The sequence below is a fragment of the Epinephelus moara genome, chromosome 6 (genome assembly GCF_006386435.1).
Source record: "Epinephelus moara isolate mb chromosome 6, YSFRI_EMoa_1.0, whole genome shotgun sequence".
NCBI classification, from domain to species: Eukaryota; Metazoa; Chordata; class Actinopteri; order Perciformes; family Serranidae; genus Epinephelus; species Epinephelus moara.
Window position 1 is genome coordinate 23,728,302 of NC_065511.1, and position 22,340 is coordinate 23,750,641.

The window sequence follows — 22,340 nt, forward strand, 5'->3', positions numbered from 1 at the left end:
GTGCAGACTGAACTTTCTCCCGCCAGACTGGGCCATACACTCTACCTCCCCCTGCTTCCTCATTTTGATAATGGAAGAGAGGAGAAACTAATAGGAGGAAAACATATCTAACTTTAATTGAGGTGGAATTTAACTGGTCAGTTGTTGTTGTTGCACACATTTGCGATTGTGTGTTGGAGTTGGAGCCATGTTGGGGGAGGACTGTGGGGGTTTTAGTGGTGTTAGTGATATTTCAGGGCCCAAGTGGCATCTTTCCTCTTAATCCTTGACCGTTCAGCTGCGCCAGAGAAGGCTTTGATGGCCTGATGCTGGGCTTGGCCTCGAATTCCCATTTCTGGTAGTTGACTTGCCTACGAAGCCTCTACAACCCACTTCAACTGTGCAAACCTTTGCTTTCCAGTCGCATTGCTCAGCGTCAGCTGCCAGCTTGGTGTACTTAAGGCTCTTTCACTTGTAGGCCTCCTCCACAGCATCCTCCCAGGGCACAGTGAGCTCAATGATGTAGACAAGGTGCAGTGAGAAGGACCAAAGCACGAGGTCTGGTCTGAGGTTAGTAGAGGCAATCTCAGATGGGAAGCATAGACACTGATTTAGATCTGCCAGTAACCTCCAGTGTTGTGCTCCTCTGAGTTGGCTGTTGTCTGATGTTACTGTACAGGCCTTGAATTGCTTCGCACCCTCACGGACAAACCCTCTTGTAATTGCCGGATGGAGAGAAATATCTATTAAACATGATTTGCAAAATGCAGTATAACCATTCATTAGAATATTACGATTGTTTGTTTTAAGTTGATTAAAACTATGTGATGAATATTTTTGTTTGACTTGTGTTCATCTTCCTACACAACAAGTGTGTGTGTGAGTGCCCTGTGCCATGTGACATCATACTGCATGTGTGCGTGGATGGATGCTTGATCGTATGTCACTATAACTACCAGTTTTCAGTTCTATGCTTTCTTCACTCCCACTACGATCAACTAAAATGACTTGCTGCGGCACAACATCAAGGGCCTATCTGTTCTGTCACATCCAAATATTATATCCTCTCTGCAGAGGACTTCAGTGATGGAGGAGTCTGCACACTCCTCTCTCCACTGATGTGATGAGATCCAGTAGTGACTGGGGAGAAGCCTGCAGCTCAGAGCGAATGTTTCCTGGAGAACAGCATCAGATCAGCCGGAGGGATGAACCCTGGAGAGGGATCAGACCGAGACAACTAGACAGAGCACAGTCAAGTCAGCAGGGGAAAACTCTTTGAGTGTGATTGAGCTTTCAGACAGTATGAGATGTATATGGGAGGGAGAAAGAGATACAAGACAATACTGTTCAGTCACATTTAAGTTTATTGAAAAAGAATAAGGAAGAACAAAATATGCAAAAATTTGCATTTACAGAAAAAGATCCAAGATAAATCCAGTAAATATAAGCCGCCATATACTGTAAGTTGATGAGAAACTTGGAGCCATAAAAACCAAAGTCAAAATGTTGCTGCTGATTTTAATAGAAGTACAACAAAGTCGCCCGCCTTGGAGTTAGAGTCTGTAACAATACTGAAAGTACATAGCAAAATTATGAAACACTGGAGTTAAAAAGTTCTACGGCTGCTTTTATGCATGTGTCTATGATTCTCTAAGGTATTTGTATAACTGATGAAAGCCTACACAGAGCCATTGTATTATATAAAGGGAGCAATTCCAAGATGATTACACAAAGAGAGACTGAAAGGAGTTTCAATCATTTGTCTCTGTTGACTTTGTCAAAGACAGAACAATAAGTGCAATTGTACAGTCTAGGATCCATGTCACTTAACACAATGAGCCGGGGTTACCTAATGATAGAGCTCCTGGAGGGCAAGTCACCATGGTGTCTTTGCATCTGCATTTTTTTCCCTTCCCATTGTTTTTGTTTCTGTCATTGCGATTGTTTCTATGTTAGCAGTGCATTCTTACTGCTGTCCTCCGGATCAGTCCTCTCCCAACCCTGTCGAATGCGAGTGAGGGTGCGGTCCACACAGGGCAGAAGCAGGAGCAGCTTGAGCACCAGCAACACGGAGGGCACCACCAGAGCAAGCAAATAGGCCGGTGGTGTGTACCATTTGTAGTAAGAGGGACGAAGGAACTTGTCCCAGCCGTACAGGTAGGTGTGAAAGGTACAGAAGAACACTGTCAGGTATCCCAGCTTGGACTGTGAGAGAGAAAGATAAGTTAAGACATTTGCAGATTCACATAGCAGTAGATAAGATAGTAGCAGAAGATAATGGTGGCATTGTATGTTTCTGCAAACCACAGACACATTAGTGTGTTTCATACGTATCATATCCAACAGTTCTAGGATGGCCCTTGAAAGTCAAAGACTGATATCATCAGTCGGAGACCCTGAGATTCTTCAAAACGAGCAGTTGTGTTCTTTTTTTGCCAGTCACTGGACTTCTAGGGATGTCTTAGTCCCCGGATTTAGCTGTAGAGTGAGCCCTCCTCACTTTCATGCTGCTCTTTGGTAGTGAGATGGAGGCAGCTGCCCGGAGGAAGAGAGGCTTTGCCCGGTCAAGCTCTCATTCCTAACTCATCAAATACCACCACTTTGTCAATGATCTGTGGTGGTATAATACACACCAGGTGGTAGCAGTTGTTGATGCAGTGGTCACCAACCAAAGTCGTCAATTAAACACTATGCTGGTGGACTTCTGCTTAAGATACCAATGCACAAAGGCATGTTTTGCAGTGTTCTGAAACACACCGGTTGACGGCAGTTTGTCGATTCTACAATCAATCAATTTTATTTATAAAGCCCAATATCACAAATCACAATTTGCCTCGCAGGGCTTTACAGCATACGACATCCCTCTGTCCTTTGGACCCTCACAGCGGATAAGGAAAAACTCCCCCAAAAAACCCTTTAATGGGGAAAAAAAACAGTAGAAACCTCAGGAAGAGCAACTGAGGAGGGATCCCTCTTCCAGGACGGACAGACGTGCAAAAGATGTCGTACAGAAAAAAGTACAGTACAGTTTGTAACGCTGCTTTTAATGACGTAATGTAAGGAGCCGGAAAATCACTCTATGGTGGATGGGAGGGGAGGTGGATGGGTCCAACAAACCCTGGACTTTCGCTCGGGAGCCTGCTGTTTGCTTCCTGTGTGAATGTTGAGCCAAAGCATACATTTTTTTTCTAAGCCTAACTACGTGCTTTTGTTGGACAAGGAAATAAACAAAAATAATTTGTAGGTGCTTTTCCAAATTTATTCGGAAACTGAGTGTTTGCATCCAAGGTGCAGAAACTGTACATTTTCTGTGAAAACTTAAATGTATTTTGAAAAGATGCAATGAATGTAACAAGCGTAAATTGACACTGTGCCCAGGAACAACAGCAGACATAAGAGGAAACCTAGTGTATCATATGTAGACATGAAGGTCCACAGACAAAGCGGCGATATTCTACGAGTTCGGATGAGAACACGTTGGCTTAGAAGTGGTGAATTTTCAGCTAACAGCAACTTAATACAATACGCTTTTGCTTGATATCTAGTGTTGCACAATTTCGACCCAGCTTACTTTACTAGTTGCCTATATTATATTTACGTGAACGTCACTGTCACCCTGAACGTCCCCCTTAACCCTGTTCAGACTTTTTAAACTCCCTTCGGAAAAAAGGAACAAATATTCAAATAATTGTATTAAACAGCCAAATCTGATTGGACTGCCATAAATCTGTGAAACATGATGTTTCAACATATCTGTTACATGAGAACGTACAAGTGTTACATAACCGTAGTTTACAGAAACGTACAATGCCAACATTTATTCTGGTGATTTGGTTGCATGCAGTTACAGTTTCACAGAAAAACACAGAACTAATAACTGTATAATAGGCCCAGTAAGTGATAGACTGACCTTTACAGAGACAAGCTTTTGACCTACACATGTGCACACACTCTAGCATGCTAATCTACTTTGTGTGCAACATATGTACATAGAGAAAATTCGACTGCTGTAGATGGGGAACGTGCAAACACATGCACACTTGCACATTTTCAAGCATGTAGATCTATGCCATACACATGAACTGAATCTAAAGACTGTGGCAAAAGGATAATGTATGCCCCCCAAATTACATTTGATGAATAACTTAACATTTAAAGCACTGCTCTAATTTGGGCTGGAGTAAAGGGGAGGGATGTGGAATGAGAAAACGAGCTTGACATGACCCAGTTACATTTATGAATGAGTCTGGTCCCTGTAGTGAGGCTGATTTCATTTTCGATTGGTCAAAGTTGGAAAAAAGGTAAACATTTGCGTCTGCCCGTCCTGAGTAAAAACAATCAACACAAGATTTAGCAAGGGAAGGGTGGAAATATTACCAACACGGTTTCAACAGATTACTTCCAACAGGAAGTTGGAAACAGCCCACGTCACTGTTTCCCATCTGGGGGCTGAAGCACAGAATCGTCCTCATCAGTCATAGCTTGAATCTTGGCTCATGGACATGATGGAATATTGTTGCAAACAGTTTTTATGCCACTATTCACATACTTTAAAGGTCCAGTAGCTTCTCTGTAAATTTCCACACCAACTGAAACTCAGCAGCCCAGAGCATAAACAGGTGCAATACTGTAGTGGCATTACACAGAGCATTTCATAATGCGCTTTAAAATACCTCCAGCGGGCACATTGTGAGTGGATACCAACTGAGCCTATTTAATATTGTAAGCATGTATCTCTCTGTTAACTGAATCATCAATCTGGTTGTCATTTGCAGCTTTTCAAGGCCACAGTGTGGAGGTGAGATAATCAGTTGTACCAAATTATATTTCCCAATGAGCTTGTTTGTATTCATTTTATCAGGAGCTGGCTCGCAAAATATAATCGGAATGGCTGTAAAATGGGCTTGTCTGCCATTCATGTTCCTGTTTGTGGGCTACCTGTGCCAAATCTGTTGGCTACAAAAGCTGTGAAGGCTTTCACTTTGTTAAAGAGAGTGTAACATGTAAGTGTAAATCTAAGTGGACAGTGGATACACATGTAATTTGTGGGCTGATGAAGTTTCTAAAGATATGATCAGAATACGAATCTTTGTCATTTTAGGTTTCTTGGAAAATATTTCAATCTGACATTTAATGATTCCTGTAAAAACACACACGGGCACAAACACTGACATGTTCTTATGATTTCAGGGGATTTAGAGGCATTTAGTGGTGAAGATTGCAGGTTGCAACCAGCTAAAACTTCTTCCAGTTAGAATTCCTTCGGTTTTCACTGATCAGGATGTTTTTACTGGGAGCTGAATTATCTGTAGAGGTCTCTTCCTTCAAAACAAACGCACCATGGCATCAAAACCGATAAAAACACTGAATAAAGTAGTTTCACATAACAGATCAGTGTTTCTCCTACACTGCTCGTGTTAAATTCCCCCAAGATTATAAAAACTAAAACTATAAAACTCCACCCCTCAGGCCTGTGACTCTCTTTTCCCCTCTAAACATGCCAGGTAGAACAGAGAAACGACTCATGTGAGTGCATATGGACTTTTCACTTTTATAATGTTTTCTTTGTTAATCCTGTATGTATTATTTAAAGTTAACAGATTGTTTTGTGTTATTGTTCTAAGATTCCTAAGTTTAAACTGTTGTTAAAAGAAGAAAAAAGAGTGATACCTTAGCAGATGCATTAATGACGTAAGTTAAATGATACCCAGTTTATTAATATTAATTGCATTTTTACTATTGTGTAACATTATTCAGAGCGGTAGCATTTCCTTTTAAATATTCCTTGTTATAAAGAAAATAATCCGACAACAACTTCAGCTACCCTGTCTGCAATAAAATGTTGAAACGGCTCCCTGGATCCAGTGTGTTTAAATGTGCACCCCATCATCAGATGTTCTGCAAGCCAGCCGCAGCATAACTATACTGTTTTTTCAGTTTGGATCATCAGAGATAGGCCGCTGGCCCAGCACGTGCTAATGTGTGCTCACCCTTTTTGTTTGATAACTTAAGATCCAGACATTCAGGAGGTTTTTTACCGGTAGCTGAATTATCCACAGAGGTCTCTTCCTCTCTAAAACAAATGGGCCTGGTGATTTAAAGCGCTAAAAACACTGAATAAAGTTGTTTCACATTAAAGAATCTGTGGTTTCCAACCGTGCTCAACACTGACGGGCTTCTAACTATGGTGGCAGATATGAAAACATGAATGGCGCCATCTAGAGCCAGTGGTTGGTTTCTATATTCTGGGCTAACATAGAAACATGGCAATGCAACATGGCCATCTCCATGGAGAGCCCGGTCACACTCCGAAGTCATGGAATTCCGGCGCTTGTGCAGTGACTTGTGAAGTCAGAAACCAATGAAAGAGAAGTCCTTTAACGTCAGCATGATACGCAACGGTTGCCATTATAGTTTAATAGCGCATGGTGGTGTAAGGGGGAAACGTGGTGGGACAAGGACAAAAGTTAAGACCAAGAGGTCTGTGTTTGCGACATGTGCTTTTGTTGCCTAAACCTAACCACATGCTTTTGTTGTCTGAACCTAATCACATGCTTTTGTTGCCTAAACCCAACCACGTCTTTTTGTTGCCTAAACCCAACCACGTGCTTTTGTTGCCTAAACCCAACCACGTGCTTTTGTTGCCTAAACCCAACCATTTGTTTTTGTTGCCTAAACCCAACCACGTGCTTTTGTTGCCTAAACCCAACCACGTGTTTTTGTTGCCTAAACCCAACCACGTGTGTTTGTTGCCTAAACCTAACTACGTGTATTTGTTGTCGAGGGGAAAAAATGGCAATTTGCAGTGTTGTACCGACGTAGTGCCTTTATTTTGAAAGAGACTGTGTGTAAACGTTAAATTTCCTGTGAAAATGGAAGTGTATCTTGAAAGAAGACAATGCATGTAACAGGCAGAACTTGACACGCATCCAGGGTAACTTGCACGTCCTATGTGGACGTAGAACAGTCATGTGCAGACTAGAAAGTCCATGACGTGATGAGGTTGGAGTGAGAATGTGTTGCCATGGATGAGGACCTACTCCCTTTGTAGATATAAACCGCTCATTCTAAGGTAACGAAAACATAACTAATCTTATTTTCAGGTGATTACACACTAAAGAAAACATCCTTATTATATCATATTACATCTCTGTCGATTTATCCCCCTAAATCCAATACACTTGGCCTTTAAGTGAAAAGCTGTTGAACAGACTCCTTGGGAAACCATAGAGCCAGCACCACTGGAAACTATGATTAAAAAAATTCCACATTCCAGCTGTGACCACTAGTGTAAACAGGATGCATGGGCACAGCCAAATTCTGACGGGTTGAAAAGCATCCTGCACAACCCAAGTAGAGTTCTGTATTCCATGTCCACAATGTGTCACTGTGAATGTGCACACACACACTGAAGCTCACACATTCTAACACATCCAGATATCCACATACCATATGACTCAGACAAACATGCCAGTGTCTACCTGTATGAAGCTGAATTCTCTCCAGCTGAGAGCATTGCTGACGGAGGGAAGAGAGGTTATTCCCAACAGGACATACAGGCCAAATCCCAGAATCCCAATAGAGAAGTAAGAGTCAGTACGCCAGGCCAAGGTGGTGTCTAACACTGACGTTCGGTTCTCCCTGATCTTAAAGAGACAGCAGACAAGAAAGAGAGATGTTTATATGCAGACTCATATGATGTGGTTGAATGTGAATAAACAAGTACTTTTTATGCAAATGGAAAGCTTTGAATTTAATAAACACACTTATTTTCCAGCTGCATGGTTGTCTTACCTGTGCGATGGTACCAGCAGCAATCTTGAATCTCACGTAATGTCTAGGGAAGAAAATGACAAAGGTATTTAGAGAAAAAAATCATCAGGCCTAATTATTGTTTCGTATCTAAGGTGGTTGTTACCAGAATTAAAACTATTTAAAAATACTCCTGGTGTCATTAGAATAAAAAAACATGTGCTTGAGTATAAATTTCTTTTATATTTCAACTCTGTACATGGATGCACCGCCGTCAGGCAAACATTACTAGGCAACGTTAGCTCACACTAGCTATTTTCTACTGGAAATACTGTAATGAACTGGTGCTGTGGCTAAATATATGGGGAAGTTGTCACAGCACACTGCAATTGCATCCAACTCAAGGCATGTTTCAGACAACGCTTTAGCCTATATGTTTGAATTGAGTTGACTCTGCTCCTCCAGACTGAGGACAGAGGTTTTTGATCCACATCTGCCACTGTTTCTCTGTCTTTTTCTTTTCTTTTTTTTATTTTACTTCTTCGCCTCATGCCCTGCTTTTTTCAGGATTTTAAGTGCCCTGAGTTTTTTCCCAATTTAATTGACTGGAACATCCGTAAACAAAGTAAATCATAGCCATTTGTGCAGTGTTGGTCGTCTTCCTGGTTTCCTGAGGTGGTTGCTGATGCCCAGAACACTATAATAACCACCAAGTAACACCTTAGGGTGCTTTCAGACCTAGACTTTGCTTGCTTTGGTCCAAATCAGGGACTTATTTTGTTACAAAGTTGCATTATTGCCCAGAGTTGGTTCACGTTCTCACTTCAGCATTTACAAGCGGACCAGATAAAATGCCTTGTGTGACAAAGCTGCTCTTGATTGGTCAGAATTTCCATGCGGGAAAAATCCAGGAAGTAAACAAAACGTTGAAGAAGAGTACACTTGCAAGATAAATGTGACACTTTCTAATGTCACAATGGCGGGACAACTACGCAGGTTGATTTTAGCGCTGGTCATCGTGGACTATATTGCTGTCATTGCTGATTTTAGTCAAACCATACAGTTTGAAAACGAGGCGCGGCTCCAACTAGAAAACAATGTTTTGATGCATTGGATGTGCTGAGTGTGCATATTAAGGCAGTACAGGAGGAGGTGCACATTAATAATCCTCCAGGACTGTAACATGCTCATGTTTAACCCAAACAATGTGTCATGTGACTGCAGTTGGTTCAGATCGAGGTCCGAACACGTTCTCACCACAAACAAACTGCACCAGAGTTTGTTTGTGACCAGACCGGTTGTTTTGGTGTGCACCTGAGTGTGATTGCTGTGTTCACACCTGCCCAAATGAACTTGCACAAATGAATTTGAGTTTGATTGAACCAAACCAAACAGGGCAGGTGTGGAAGTACCCTTTCTTTCTTTCTTTCTTTCTTTCTTTCTTTCTTTCTTTCTTTCTTTCAGTAACTCTTGTCAAACTTTATTTCTACTGTCCATACTCTTTTGCTTGCTTCTTCTTTTCTAGCTTATCAAGAAATAATACTTTTTAAGCGGCTGCAAATCAGGCCTTTCCCTCTCATAAGGCACTCTGTGTTATGACACTATAACAATAATATAACAATATAAGGCACTTTTCTATAACAGGAGTCCCTGTAAGTTTATTGATCCTACAATTTTTGCATTGATTAAAGCACACACTTGGTTGCTGTATTATTAGGTACGCCTAACTAAAAGTAATACAGCTTAATACAACAGCCTTGTAACCCAATTTATATCTATGAGGGTAGACTAAATATTAAAAACATCTCTCAGCGGCACAAACCACAGCACCCAAGACAAACATTAAGTTTGTTTTTTGTTTTTTTAAATGTACAAGCTAAATATTAAGACTTCCACGAGGGTAGGATTTATTGCAGGGCTGCTATTAGATTAGAGTTAGATAGGTGTTTATAATGTAGCAGCTGACTGTAGTTAAATTTACGGTTTTGGGTCCTTTCACATTCAACGATGTCACAATTTGTTTTAGTTAGAATGAACAATAAATAGGATATTTCAGATATGTTAAATGGAGTGTAGGGATGTGTGCACCTGTAACATACCTTATGGGGATAATGAGAGTGTAGAGCACATGTAAGAAAGCAAAGCCAAGTGCTACCAGACCCATCTGTTTCCTGCACAGCATCCAGCGGTCCAACCAGTCAGGGAAACGCCTGGAACAAAAATACTTTGACTTATAGTTTACAATATTTAAAATATATTGGAAATTGTCTTTGCGGGCACTAAATGTTAGTCCCTCTTGTTACTGACTTGTATTTGGTTCCTCTGTAGAGCTGAAGGAAGGCAGCTATGACACCAGGCACGTAACACAGAGACAACATGGTGAGAGACACAATGGGAAACACCTGAGAGGTAGAAACCAAACACAGAAGTGGTTACTGTGATACCCCGGAGTCAAATTAGTTACGTTCAAAGAGGAACAAATGCTCATTTAAACAGGTTTTACCTTGTTGGCCATCGACACCATGATTCTGAAGGAGATGTCTTTCCTCTGGTTAACATACGCATAGACAACATCTGTCATGACCACATAGACGAAGAAGAAGGCAGTGAGACTGACGGCTATGCGCAGTGGCAGTCTCCACTCTGGGAACAGCTGTAGTGGGAAGTCCTCCAGCTCTTTGGCTGCAGTCAGAGACCCTCTATCCACAACAGCGAAGCCCAGTTTGGTGGCCACCTCTGCTACTGCCTGCTTTGCCTCGGCACGGTTTCCACACATGTACACCTGGAAACCAGGAAAATCCCCATAGTTGTTTAAAGCACTTGAAATGCCCCATGTGAGAAGCATAAGTCTTCATTATTTCGTATTTACACATTTATGTTTATGCATTTGCGCACGCAATGATGAAAGGGTATTTTGACTCCAGAGGACTGAACATAAAAGTAGCTGCAGATGCTGTGGCTTCTTGCATGAAATACTAAATTTAGCTGGAGAATGCAGGTAAAGACTAACAACAATGCTCAGTCAACACCTATGTGATGTTGCTGATTGTGCTCCAAATGTACCACATACCAATATATAAACATACACCCCTCACAACACACACACACACACACACACACACACACACACACACACACACACACACACACGCTGTGTGGATTTTACCGTCCTCTGGGATTGCACAACCAGATCAAAATGAAACAGAAAAACCCACATATGCTGCAGCTTTGCAGTACAGAGCGAGAGAGCAAAGCATGTGATGGAGAGCTTAGATCTAAGAGAGACTGTGGAGTTAATTGATTCAAGGATACATCAGAGATGGCATTCACAGCAAAGACATGAGGCTGACTCCTCAGATTTGGCTTCTTTTACTTGGATTTGGTTTGATCAAAACTTCAAAATGAGTTAATAATATAGTTTGGACTGAAATGCTTTCCTTTCTGAAAGAGACTATTATTTTTAACTTGTTGGTCAGCGCCCCACTGTGTGAACACATCAGAGAATTGTAAAATGCTTGTAGTTCTGCAGTAGGAGAAGAATTTGACAGGCAGTGCTGAATAGTTTAATTCTAAAATGGGATAATTTACCATTTGAAAAAATTCCTAAATAGCAGAAGAAGAAAATCAAATGAAGTACTTTTTTTAGTTTCAGTGTCAAATATGCTTTGGCCACCCAAAAATACTAACACATTTGATTGGAAACATCACAAACACTAAGAGTACCTGTCTGTTGGCATCTGAAGGTCCGTTCTGCAGGGCCCAGGCTGACAAGGTGTTAAACGCCTTCACCACATGAGCTCCAGGGATCAGCCTGGACAACAAACAACAAACTCTGTTTTCCTTCATGTTCCACCAGACGTTGTTGATTCAAACCACATGATCCATGAGAGATCCCAGTTTGTTCGGTAATTACATTATTGCCTGATTTCCTCTTACCTCTGCAGATACTCAGCATTGGCCTCTGGGTATAGATTCTTCTTGAGGTTGTTGCTGACATCCACCAGCACCTTACAATCAATGAAATCAGCAGAGTGGATGAAAAGTTAGAAATGAACCAGCTGCTATGTTACACAAAGGCATCTGACTGTGCAACAAGGTACCTTCCCCTTGAGTTGAGGTGCAAGTGTCTCCAGGAAGTCATAGTGTACTCTGTGAATACAAATAAAGACCAGATCGGCTGACTGGGCTGCTGCCTCGTGGCTCAGCACCTGCACAACACACACACAAACACGACTGTCATTCATGGCTCTTCAGTGTGGCAGCATGCTCTCTCATAACAGACTCTGTGTGTTCTTTGATAGCTCACTTGCTAAGCACATATTGCATGAATCATGAAAACAAAACAAGGCAACACGTGCAGACACACATGAACACACACATTATCAGTGACCTTGTTTAGCTCAGTCAACTTTCAAAGTCTGATAACAACGTTTTCTTTTTCTTAGCACAATGTTTGCATTTTTACTGACACAGTTATTTGAGTTGTGTCAGGACCATCGTACAACACACGTGTGGACATATCAGCTGTCGACTATAACAACAACAACATCAAAAGAACAGGAAAAGAAGTTCCAGAGTTTGAGAAGACATCATGCAGTGTGTTGTACCTGAGCCCCCTGAGGCAAGGGGCCACAGCTGTGAGGTCTGCGGCTGCCGTACACCACCCTGTAGCCAGACTGGAGCAGACGCTGGCCCAGAGTGCGCCCTAAGTCCCCCGTCCCAAAGATACACAGCAGCTCCCGCTCAGGGGCAGCTGCTGTGCCCAGAGGACACAGCGACACGCTCTCTGGCTTCACCTCCTTTGACACGTTGCTCAGTCTGTCAGCCGACATGGCCACAGTCTGACACAAACAGTGATGATATCTCCTCTGGTTTTGACAGAACAAAACACTCCACCGGATTTTCTGTCAAAACGTGTAATGCGTCCGGATTCAAGGCAGATGTAACAAAATAATAGTCTTCAAAGTAACAGCTCTTCTGGGTTCTTCTGGAAAAAGTGTCAGCAAATCAACTGTCTGCCCCTCAAGCCCAAGTGTCTGCTCTTCTAACTCATTACTCTGTAGACTGACAGATTTTTCGGGCTTGAGTCAGATTTTGTATTGGCCCATCCCCTCCCATGGCTCCGGGTGAAGACTGTCTAAACTGGGAAACCCCACAGCAAAGGTGGGAGGTGTGTGTGTTTCTGCTGGCATGAGTGTCTGATGTTTTCTTTGTACAAACTCTGTGTCTGTCTGTGTCTGTGTGTTTGTGCTGGAAATATTGCGGCAAAGTTTCAAGTACTGCCTGCTTCTGGGAAATCAGCGTATCATCTGTGACAGATTAAGCAACACTGGAAAGCAACTCTTAATTCATTACGGTCTGGTTTTTCTGGCTTTACCAAATTGCTGCTATGACACATCACACATTAAGAAACACTCAGAGGAAGGTACAGTAGTGAGTGAAAGTTCCAGTTAATTATAGGACATAAAGGAAGTGAATCTAAATCTAAAAACCACAACAGGCCCTCCTTGACTGGTAGTGTGACAAAGATCTTTAAATTGTAGCTTATCAAATGTCAGTTGTTCAAAGGCCATTAGCTTATAAGAGTTTTAGGCATTTACACAGAATAAAGCCAAACAGATGAAAACAACTTAAATCTAGAGCTAGTGTCCTTGATTTAAGGTTTTATAGCTTTCAGACAGTCCTTGTTTTTAGAGACACTTCTCTAATGTTGTTAAGCAAACTGTAGTCAACATCCTCTTGCTTGAGCTCCAGTTCTTGTACTCAGTGCCCACGAGCAAGCACATGAGCATCGGCCAAAACGGTGCCAAACACACAACTGACTGTGATTGACTGTCATCATGTTGATACAAAGCTGGAAAAAAAGTTAATCATTATTTAGCATAATGTTACTATCTGCAATGTTTCTATAATTCATTTCACCCCTTGGCCCCATAATACCACATAGCTTACCATTTGCAAATTACCGAATCAGCTGATGCTAGGAGCAACCATGAAAGGCTAAATTACAGCTAGCTGGCTAACATCATCTCAGGTTAGGGTTAGGCTGTATCGCCTCTGGCTAGTAGAAAGCACTTTAAACTGTTACATCTGTTATCATTGGCTAAATCAACAGCAGTTGTTGCATTAGGGCTTACATAGACTAACAGTGTTACATAGATTACCATTTTTCGCCAATAGCTGAATAAATACTTCCAGGCCATGAGAAAAAATACTGTGTGTCATCTCCAGTTCCCCCTCCTTCATTCCCGACCAAGCAAGAGACCTCCGCACCATTTGTTTCTGTGAGATTTCAGTAAATTTGCTAGGTACGCATGAAGCACTTGACAATGGAAGGAAAGGAGGCTCCAATCCCAAATGCATGTTCGAGGTTATTTAGGTCTCTCACAGTACCATAGTCTATATTAAATGATTATTATGTTATCACAAGCTATTAAATATTTTGTCTTTTGTTGAAGAAATGCTTTAAAATGGCCATTTTCTTACATCAGTACTGGGCGCTGACTGTCTGATAGCGCTCTGAGACTGCAGCTGCAAGTTTTTGAGGTGTTTTGTTTGTTTGTTTGTTGTTCAGCTTTATTGAGACAATTATACAACAAATTTACAAACCTAAACTGCAGCTGCAAGTCTGTCAATATAGACGCTGATTGCACATCATCCTGTGAGCAATCATGATAGGATTTCACAGATTTGATACATGACTGATTACGATTCATTTAAAACAACTAATCAGGTAATATTTCCTGTGCTTTGTGACTTTATGTTATATTCCCTCTGTATGGAACACCTTTGAGCCTCTGATCTTACAAATTAAGATACCACTGGTCAAAAAGACAGTTAGAGTTAGACTGTCTTATGGATATTCCCCCGAAGAATGAGCACATTAACATGAGCTCACAAACATTCTTGTTTGGCTCAACAGACAGAACAACAGAGGAGTGCTCACTGATGTGTGCTTAATTGTGAAAAGCGTATGGAACACTTAGTCTACGCTGCATTAGTTAGTATCATGTAGCACATAAGCGGGGGAAGTAATTTGGCAAGCGAGACAACTGACAAATCCTGAACTAGCCAACTGACAAATCCACTCAGACGTAAAATGTATATAACTGAAACAGCATGTGTGGACGCTGTGTTGTGGTAGGTGTTGGTCGTTTGTTAATATGAGCAGACTAACGTTAGCTACTGTTGTTGGTGAAGATTCTCAGTCATCCAGGTCATGGTCATCTCAAGTGCTATATCCTCCTGGAACCTGAACTTTTGTTTGACATGCATTTTTTCCCTACTATTTGGGGTCAGTAGGACCCAATAAGTATAAAAAAAAACTACACAGTGTGTGCGGTTACATGATGGCTTCTCATTCGGAATGAAATAAATCTGAATGAAATCATTCGGAATTAAAGTTTTTCCAGGTAGTTTACATGGGAAATATTTATTCCGAATGAGGGTTTACCGGGAGATCAGTTTAATCGCCTTTTAATGGCCTGTATTCTGGTCCGCGCAAGGTTTGGGGCAGGGAAGGTTTCTGATTGGATAGGGGGCGGGGCGGATGTTACGTGTTTACGTTTATCGGAAAAAAACACTGTAGTCCTCGTTCCGGATAACAAGATGCTTGATGACGCCGTTCTTAGTGACTTTTTCGGGCTTGTTTTGCTTATATTCTTGAAGCAGCAGTACGACAACTTGTTTTGCTTATATTCTTGAAGCAGCAGTACGACAACAACCTTGTTCTGCTAATGCTTCGTCTTTTGAGGAGGAGAAGGGAGGTAGAAGGTCAAAGAAGGGAGATAGAAGACCGTGCTGTGGCGAATGGAAACTGGTTAGTGCAACGAGTCGCGTGCGCACTATATACATCATTGCGCCAAGGGCAAGGAAACGAGCATGCACAGAAAGACCGGAATGAACTTTAAGAGGAATGAGTGTATCCAAGTGTGAGAAATTCTTTCATTCGGAATTAGAAACAGAATATTCCAGCCCCTTACATCGGATTGAATTTTCAATCGCCCATGTCCCAATCGCATTGGCCATTTATATTCCGAATGAGGTGTTTACAAGATTACTTTTAATAGGAATGAACTTTCATTCAACTGTCCATGTAAACGCACTCATTGTCAATGATAATAAAGTCCCAATGTCCTCAAATGAGATGACAATAAAGTTCTAATGTCTTCAAACAACTACTTCCTAATTAGTGTCTGAGCTTGTTACTGTTGCTGAAATTGGTCAAATTAGTTGCCATATCAAGCTACAAACATTATTAATCACAGATAAACAAGTTTCAACCACAAAAAGTTGATCAGGTTTTGGACCTTGTCCAATTTTGTGTCGATCGGCTGCAGACTGACTTGGCAGAGATGGCTGCCATCTTGTTTCACATGGATTAGTGTATTGTGCTCTTACTACCACTAGATGGCACAAAAATGTGTCCACGAATGAGGACAACAGGTCTAAGTTAAGTAGAATCAAGTACAAGGTCAAGTAAACCCAAAATGTGATGTCCTCATATGATGACACAGGGTCTCAGTAGGATATCATAGGGAACTGGACTTGCTTGAGTTTCTTGAAGACGTTTCACCTCTCATCCAAGATGCTTCTTCGCTACTGTCGTACACTGTTACTGCTGTAGCTGAGCTGAGGAGAGGCAAAGTACTGAAGAATGTGCATAATGTCACATCCTTTAGATTTCCCAGGAAAATATGGTCCGAGTCCTTTACATAAAAGTCAGCCCAAGTCTCAGTGTTTGAGTCATGTCCCAACCTGTTCACCCCTTGGCAAGGATCAAAGGTTTATCCTGGTGAAAAGTTACACACAGAACCTTAAAGTGCAGCTCAGACAAGACTAAGATTAGCTGATGGTTTACCTATTACACTCGTGAAGCAGCAACACTGGTCTTTCCACAAACACACTGTTTGGGCTGAGTCCAGGTCATGGTGTGCAAACACAGCGTGGTGGAATGCTCCCAGCCCCCTCCTCTTTTCCCTGCATAATCTCCATTATATGACCATAAATTTCACATGCCCTACCAAGTGCGTAATTACTTTGACATGTATGCAAAACAAATAACACACATTTGTATTAGCAGGGGGTTATTTGCCCTGCACTTACAGTGAAAAAAACCCAATCCTTATAATCAGTCACTGATATGGTGGTCAGTGGAGGCACTCGCTGATTCATGTGAGCAGGCAAACCCACCAATTACAGTCTAATCTTGTGTTGGCCCTATGAGTAATTAATGTTCTTAGCCTGGTGACTGAAGTTGGCCTCTGAGTGCAACCCTTCTTATTTTCCCAGAGGTCCAGAATAGCTCCAGTGTTCAGGGTTGAGGTGAACCGCGGGCCTAGTGACCTGTCCTACACTGTAATTACTCCCTCTGCTCTGCTGCTTCACTAAGTAGCCATTGTGTGTTTGTATGAGTGTGTGTGGGTGTGTGGGTGTCTATGTGTGACACAAATATAATGGTATTTTACTAGTGCGCACCAATACACACACACACACACACACACACACACACACACACACAAGATAATGTAATGAAATTTGTCGCTGATCTGGTTTCTTGGGCAGTAATTAGCCTGAGACCTTAACAGCAATTAATCTGCCGTTTGGTAAACAATTACTTGCTTAGTCTTCCTCCCACAAGATTCTAAAGCCTAAAGTAAAGTGATGCTCATGAGATGGGGGAGTCAGGCTTGTTAAACAAAGAAAAATCAGGAGTTTTTGCATCAGTAAATAAGAACAAACAAACAAAAGAATGCTGGATAGAGAAAGTCTTAAAGTTCAATGCAAATCCAGCAGGTCAGCGTATTGTTTATACACTGTGGTGTGAGGTTTTCTTTTTTCCCATATCAAGTGGTCACTTATGACTGACCCGGAGTTCCTTGCCCTCTGAAGCCGAGCTCAAAGATCAACCAGTAACGACCCAGGCTCTGAAGAACAGCCCTCGACCTCAGTGAGCTGCAGTCAAGTACTTGTGAGCAACAACACCAAACAATCCGGCCTCCAACAGCGTGGGTGGCTCTCTGACGATCAAAACAAAACTGAATGGAAGCAGCAATCATGTATCAAATGTCAAGCCTGGAAAAAGGCACTCTCAGGCAAGGGTGATGATTGGACCGTCCAGTGTTCCCAAGCCATACAGCCATTACCATGATTGGCTTTACACTGCGCAATATCTGAATGTCTAAGCAAAAACGCAGTGTGCATTAGAGCCACAAGTCTATGCTAATGAATTCTGGTGCATGAAATGAGGCTCACTGAGTAACATCCTGCTTTCTAGATCATTGTACTATATAATCAAAATGATTGATTTTTGAATGCAGAGTGTTGTGTTTGGTAAAGTGTGGCTTCTGCACTGTTTTTCAAACAGCTCTAACAAACGTATAACTGTGACCATGGTGGAATAAAGACCTCGGAGAGCTGAAGAGAAGGAAAGAAGGAGTAATGTAGGTTTTCTGCAGTGATGGGGTTATCAGCAGATGCTCCCCAGGTAATGGATTATCACATACATGAATAACTATAGCAATTATTCAGTGGAGAGCATGGTCGGGGGGATGAATTATTAATAATCTACAGTGGAAAGATTTGTTGTAGAGTGTGATTCGATGTCAAAAAGAAAGAGGGAAATGGCATAGAGAGGGGCTGCGTGTGTTGGAAGTGCTGCTAGAGAATGGTTGCACCACTGCAGGGGTTCGGTGTGTAGAGGTGGTAGAGGTAGCTAGATCTGAGGTGTGACCAAGCCAAGGAGCTGCTGTGCCGCAGGGCAAAAGAGGAGTGCGAGAAACATCCCGGTCTGAGGAAGGATGTTTGGTACATTGACTTTTTCCCTCTTCTCACTTCACCTCCTCCACACGACACATCTGCTGTTTGTGTCTTCCTTGAGGCACAGAGTGTCCTCATATGAGCCCCCTTAGCTATCCTTTTGAGGTTATGTTTTGGGTTTGCAGGCCGTGACCTGACACAGCCAGAAAGGCCACATCTAAAAACAGCTTTTCTTAAGGCAGAAACATGAGAGAGCCCAGCTGAAAAACAGCCCACATATACTCATCATTTGCTCAGCAAATGGCTAAGCTGTCAAAGCCCTTTTTTTTGTTGGGCGTTTAAATGAGTAACAGAAGAAAATAAAGTCCAGCTGGCTTGTTGGCAGCAGATGATATCCTTAGTGAAACTTATCTTGGCTTTGGACAGAGTCAGGAACTGTGTTGCAAGCTGTGCTTTTCTCTCTCTCTCTTCCCCCCCTCTCCCTCTCCAGTCTATCATCGTGATCGTTGCAGAGATTTACAGTGAAATCTCCCTACTGACCCCTGCTGCACCGGTGCTCAATGAGTGGCCTGTAAAGTTAATGGGTCAGATCCAATCTTTCCTTGTAACACACTTCACTCCACACACACACACACATACACACACATAACCTCACTTTCTCTTTCCCTCAGATGCACACGCACATCCTCCTGTCTCTCTTTCCGTCTCTTACAATTCAGAGCAGCATCAGGACATGGTCTCAGCTTTATGGGGGCTCTAATCACAATGGTTATAAAACCTGTGACTGAATGAGCGAGCAGTCGTTCTGTGGTAACACTGATGTATGCAATATTACTACAGTTGTTGCAATAACAGAGTCAGAAATGCCCCCGATACTGCCTAAAATGCTGGATCTGGCATTGGCAAGTATGTGAGTCTGTGCACCGATCTAATACTAAGTAATTCATTAATAAACTTGGCAACAGTTTTCCTCCAAAACAGTAGCCTACACGTCAAGTTGCATTGTGCAGCATAGATGTACAGTAACAACTGTGCAATCAAGCGGCAACCTCCAGAGCTAAGATTAAGCTAAGCTAAGATTGGCTGCAGAAGCCAGTCAATCCCTGTAGGCCCGCATGTTAAAATGGCCAACTTTACATTCTATGGGAGTAAATATTTACATAAGTGTCTACATAAAACCTGTTTACATATTACGAAAGCTTAAAATTACAGATAATTAAGGGCAGACCAGCATTTGTATGTGGGGCCTTTGTGGTTAGTAAATGGGTTGAAAATGCGCCCTATATGGGATTGCCCATGGCTTCTACATTGGCCCCATGCCAATTGCCCACATCAATGGCTTCACCCAATTGGGCCCCACATTGTTATGCTAGGACCACTAGGTACTAAGTGGGCATGAGCCCAAAATTGGTATGCTATCTCGGGCCCACTTGGGTAAACCCACCAGTGTGGGCGATTGGTATTGGGTCAATATGTAACCCATGAACAATCCCATATAGGGCCCATTTTCCAGCCTGTTTACTACCCACATGGGCCCCACATACAAACATTGGCTGGGTGAAAGTGTCCAGCTACTTGCCCAATTATGTTCAATTCTGTATCCAAAAAACCAAGACGGCGATGGCTGAAATGCTGAACTCGAGCCTTTACAAACCCATGGGTGACGTCATGGTAGCTACATCCATTATTTTTACAGTCTATGGTCTACATGTAGTCTTGCATACTCCTCACTCACAACACAACACACCCACCTGGACATCTTTTCCTAACGCTAACCACCCTTTGGAGCTCGTACTTCGATGATTGTCCTTTTTCCTGTTTTCATTTTAAATAAACTTCGTTTGAACTGGCGATTTGTTTTGCTTGCCTTTTTTCTTTTTTCACCGTGTTACTCCCCCCTTCCCCTAGACCTCTGGCGAGGACGAAACAATGTGTTTTAAACTATAGTAGCCTAGAGGGTAAAGACAAACACCCTGTTAACATTAGAGTGAACAGCGATGAAATTTAAACTGACTTCACACTCAAGGAAATGCGAGTCATGAGGCTGCAATGAGATTTTTCCATCACATTTTGTCCTTGGCAACATGCTGTAACTTTCCCCATGACAAGCGTAACTTTTCTGGGGAAAACATTTGTTAGCTGTCAGCAAAATTTCATCAGTTTGGCAATATTTTACACAAGATTTAAGACAGTTCTCTGGTATTTATTCTATGTACATTTTTGTTCATGTTTTACAATTACCTGAGCAATGTCATACAACATAACAATCATTTCACATCCATATAGGGTTCAGCTGTTAATGTTTTTTTTTTTTCTTTCTTTTTTTTGCAACACAGTGGTATCAGATCGGTACTCAGTATGTGAGTTGAGGTGTCAGAATTGGCATTGGGATGGAAAACAATGTACCAGAACATCTCTAAATATTACAGTTGTCACTGTCCATTCTGTCTCCAGTAAAACTAAAATGATGTCGAGGTGTTAAAAACAAGAACCTTTAAGTGCCTACACACCCATAGTCCACCCACACAGGTGCTGTCACATATGCCTCCGGACTGAGTGGGTGTACAGACTAGGCTTGAGTGACACCTGCCTCAGTCTCCTGTTAATTTTGTTGCGACTGTGAGGGCATATATCCCATTGTCGTTCTTATTAGCACATATCTGTATAGTTTGGTGATATCACTAGAGTTGCAAAGTGAAATGAGCAATTTTGGATGCCTACAACTATTCATTTTTTCCCATATTATGTAACCGTCAGAAGTTTTACAGCTTGGATCAACCAAAGTCTCTCCAGGGGAATCGTGGTACCTCGACTCATCTGTCATGTCAAAATGATGGACAAAACCTGATTTTCCAGAAACTGGCTGAAATATTTCAAAATGGCATTCGTGACATAAGCCTGTTTAATTTTTTATTTCATTCAGAAAGGTCCCATGTTTCCTAAGTAACACTAAAGACATCATTAAAAAGAAACGGGAACACACTTGCACAAGCAGCTCCTTACACTTTTCAACTCTAGCACAACCCAGCTGAAGGCCTCATCAGCCAGAGGCACTGAAAACAGTGTGGGTGTGAAGGGCCTTTAAACTAAGACTAGAAATAAAAATAACCTCACTACACTAAACATTCTAAACTATATATAAACATATGTCACTTCTGTCTTTGCTTTTATGCTTGGTAAAAATTATTTTAAAAGGGAGTATTTTTAGCTCTTGTAGCTGAATGTCAGTCCTCTCACATAAACTAATTCATCGTACTGTATGCACAGAACATCTGCAGAGCTGATATTTTTGAGCCATGGCTCTGACCTCATCACTCTCTGCAAACATTTGTAAGGCCCTAAAAATGTAATTTTGCCTCAGCTTCTTGGTATGAGGGATGGGATCTAGCTATTTCCCATGATAGATTTCTGTGTAGTTTTTTTCCTACTGGTTTGAAGTGGGCAGGGCATTGCTGGAAAAAAAAGGTGATGTCTCATACTTCTGTGCACCAATCAGGAATTAGCAGCATTTAGCAACAGTATCCGGTGGCAGTTGTTGGGCGTTTTAAGTCACTGTCAGTCAAATATTATCAAACACACACATATTGTATTGATAAAACAGATTGGAGTATGTGTTGGCGCTAAATTAATCATAACTAAAATGAAAAAAGATGGTGTTATGGTGAAATAATATGATATAAGTCATGTTTTCAAGGGTTTTAAAGCTCACAGTTAGCTTACAATCATAAAGCCACACTAGATACAGAGCCAAACACCAGCTACAGTATATTATATGGGATCCTCTACGTGTCAGTAAGCATATGACTATTACTAGACATCTCAAAGCCCCTGAGAGGAATTTCTACCTTGTT

At 41.8% G+C, this 22,340-nt stretch overlaps 1 protein-coding gene across 1 annotated transcript; it reads right to left on the reverse strand.

The window, feature by feature from the left end:
* Positions 1 to 1,325: 1,325 nt before the first annotated feature.
* Positions 1,326 to 12,896, reverse strand: LOC126391677 (metalloreductase STEAP4-like). The gene is made up of 10 exons (XM_050046576.1): positions 12,339 to 12,896; positions 11,832 to 11,939; positions 11,668 to 11,738; positions 11,455 to 11,542; positions 10,235 to 10,513; positions 10,039 to 10,133; positions 9,831 to 9,941; positions 7,774 to 7,816; positions 7,461 to 7,625; positions 1,326 to 2,184 (listed from the first exon to the last, which is right to left on the reverse strand). The coding sequence occupies exons 1-10, from the start codon at positions 12,561 to 12,563 to the stop codon at positions 1,927 to 1,929; spliced, it is 1,443 nt and encodes a 480-aa protein (XP_049902533.1). The 5' UTR covers positions 12,564 to 12,896; the 3' UTR covers positions 1,326 to 1,926.
* Positions 12,897 to 22,340: the final 9,444 nt, after the last annotated feature.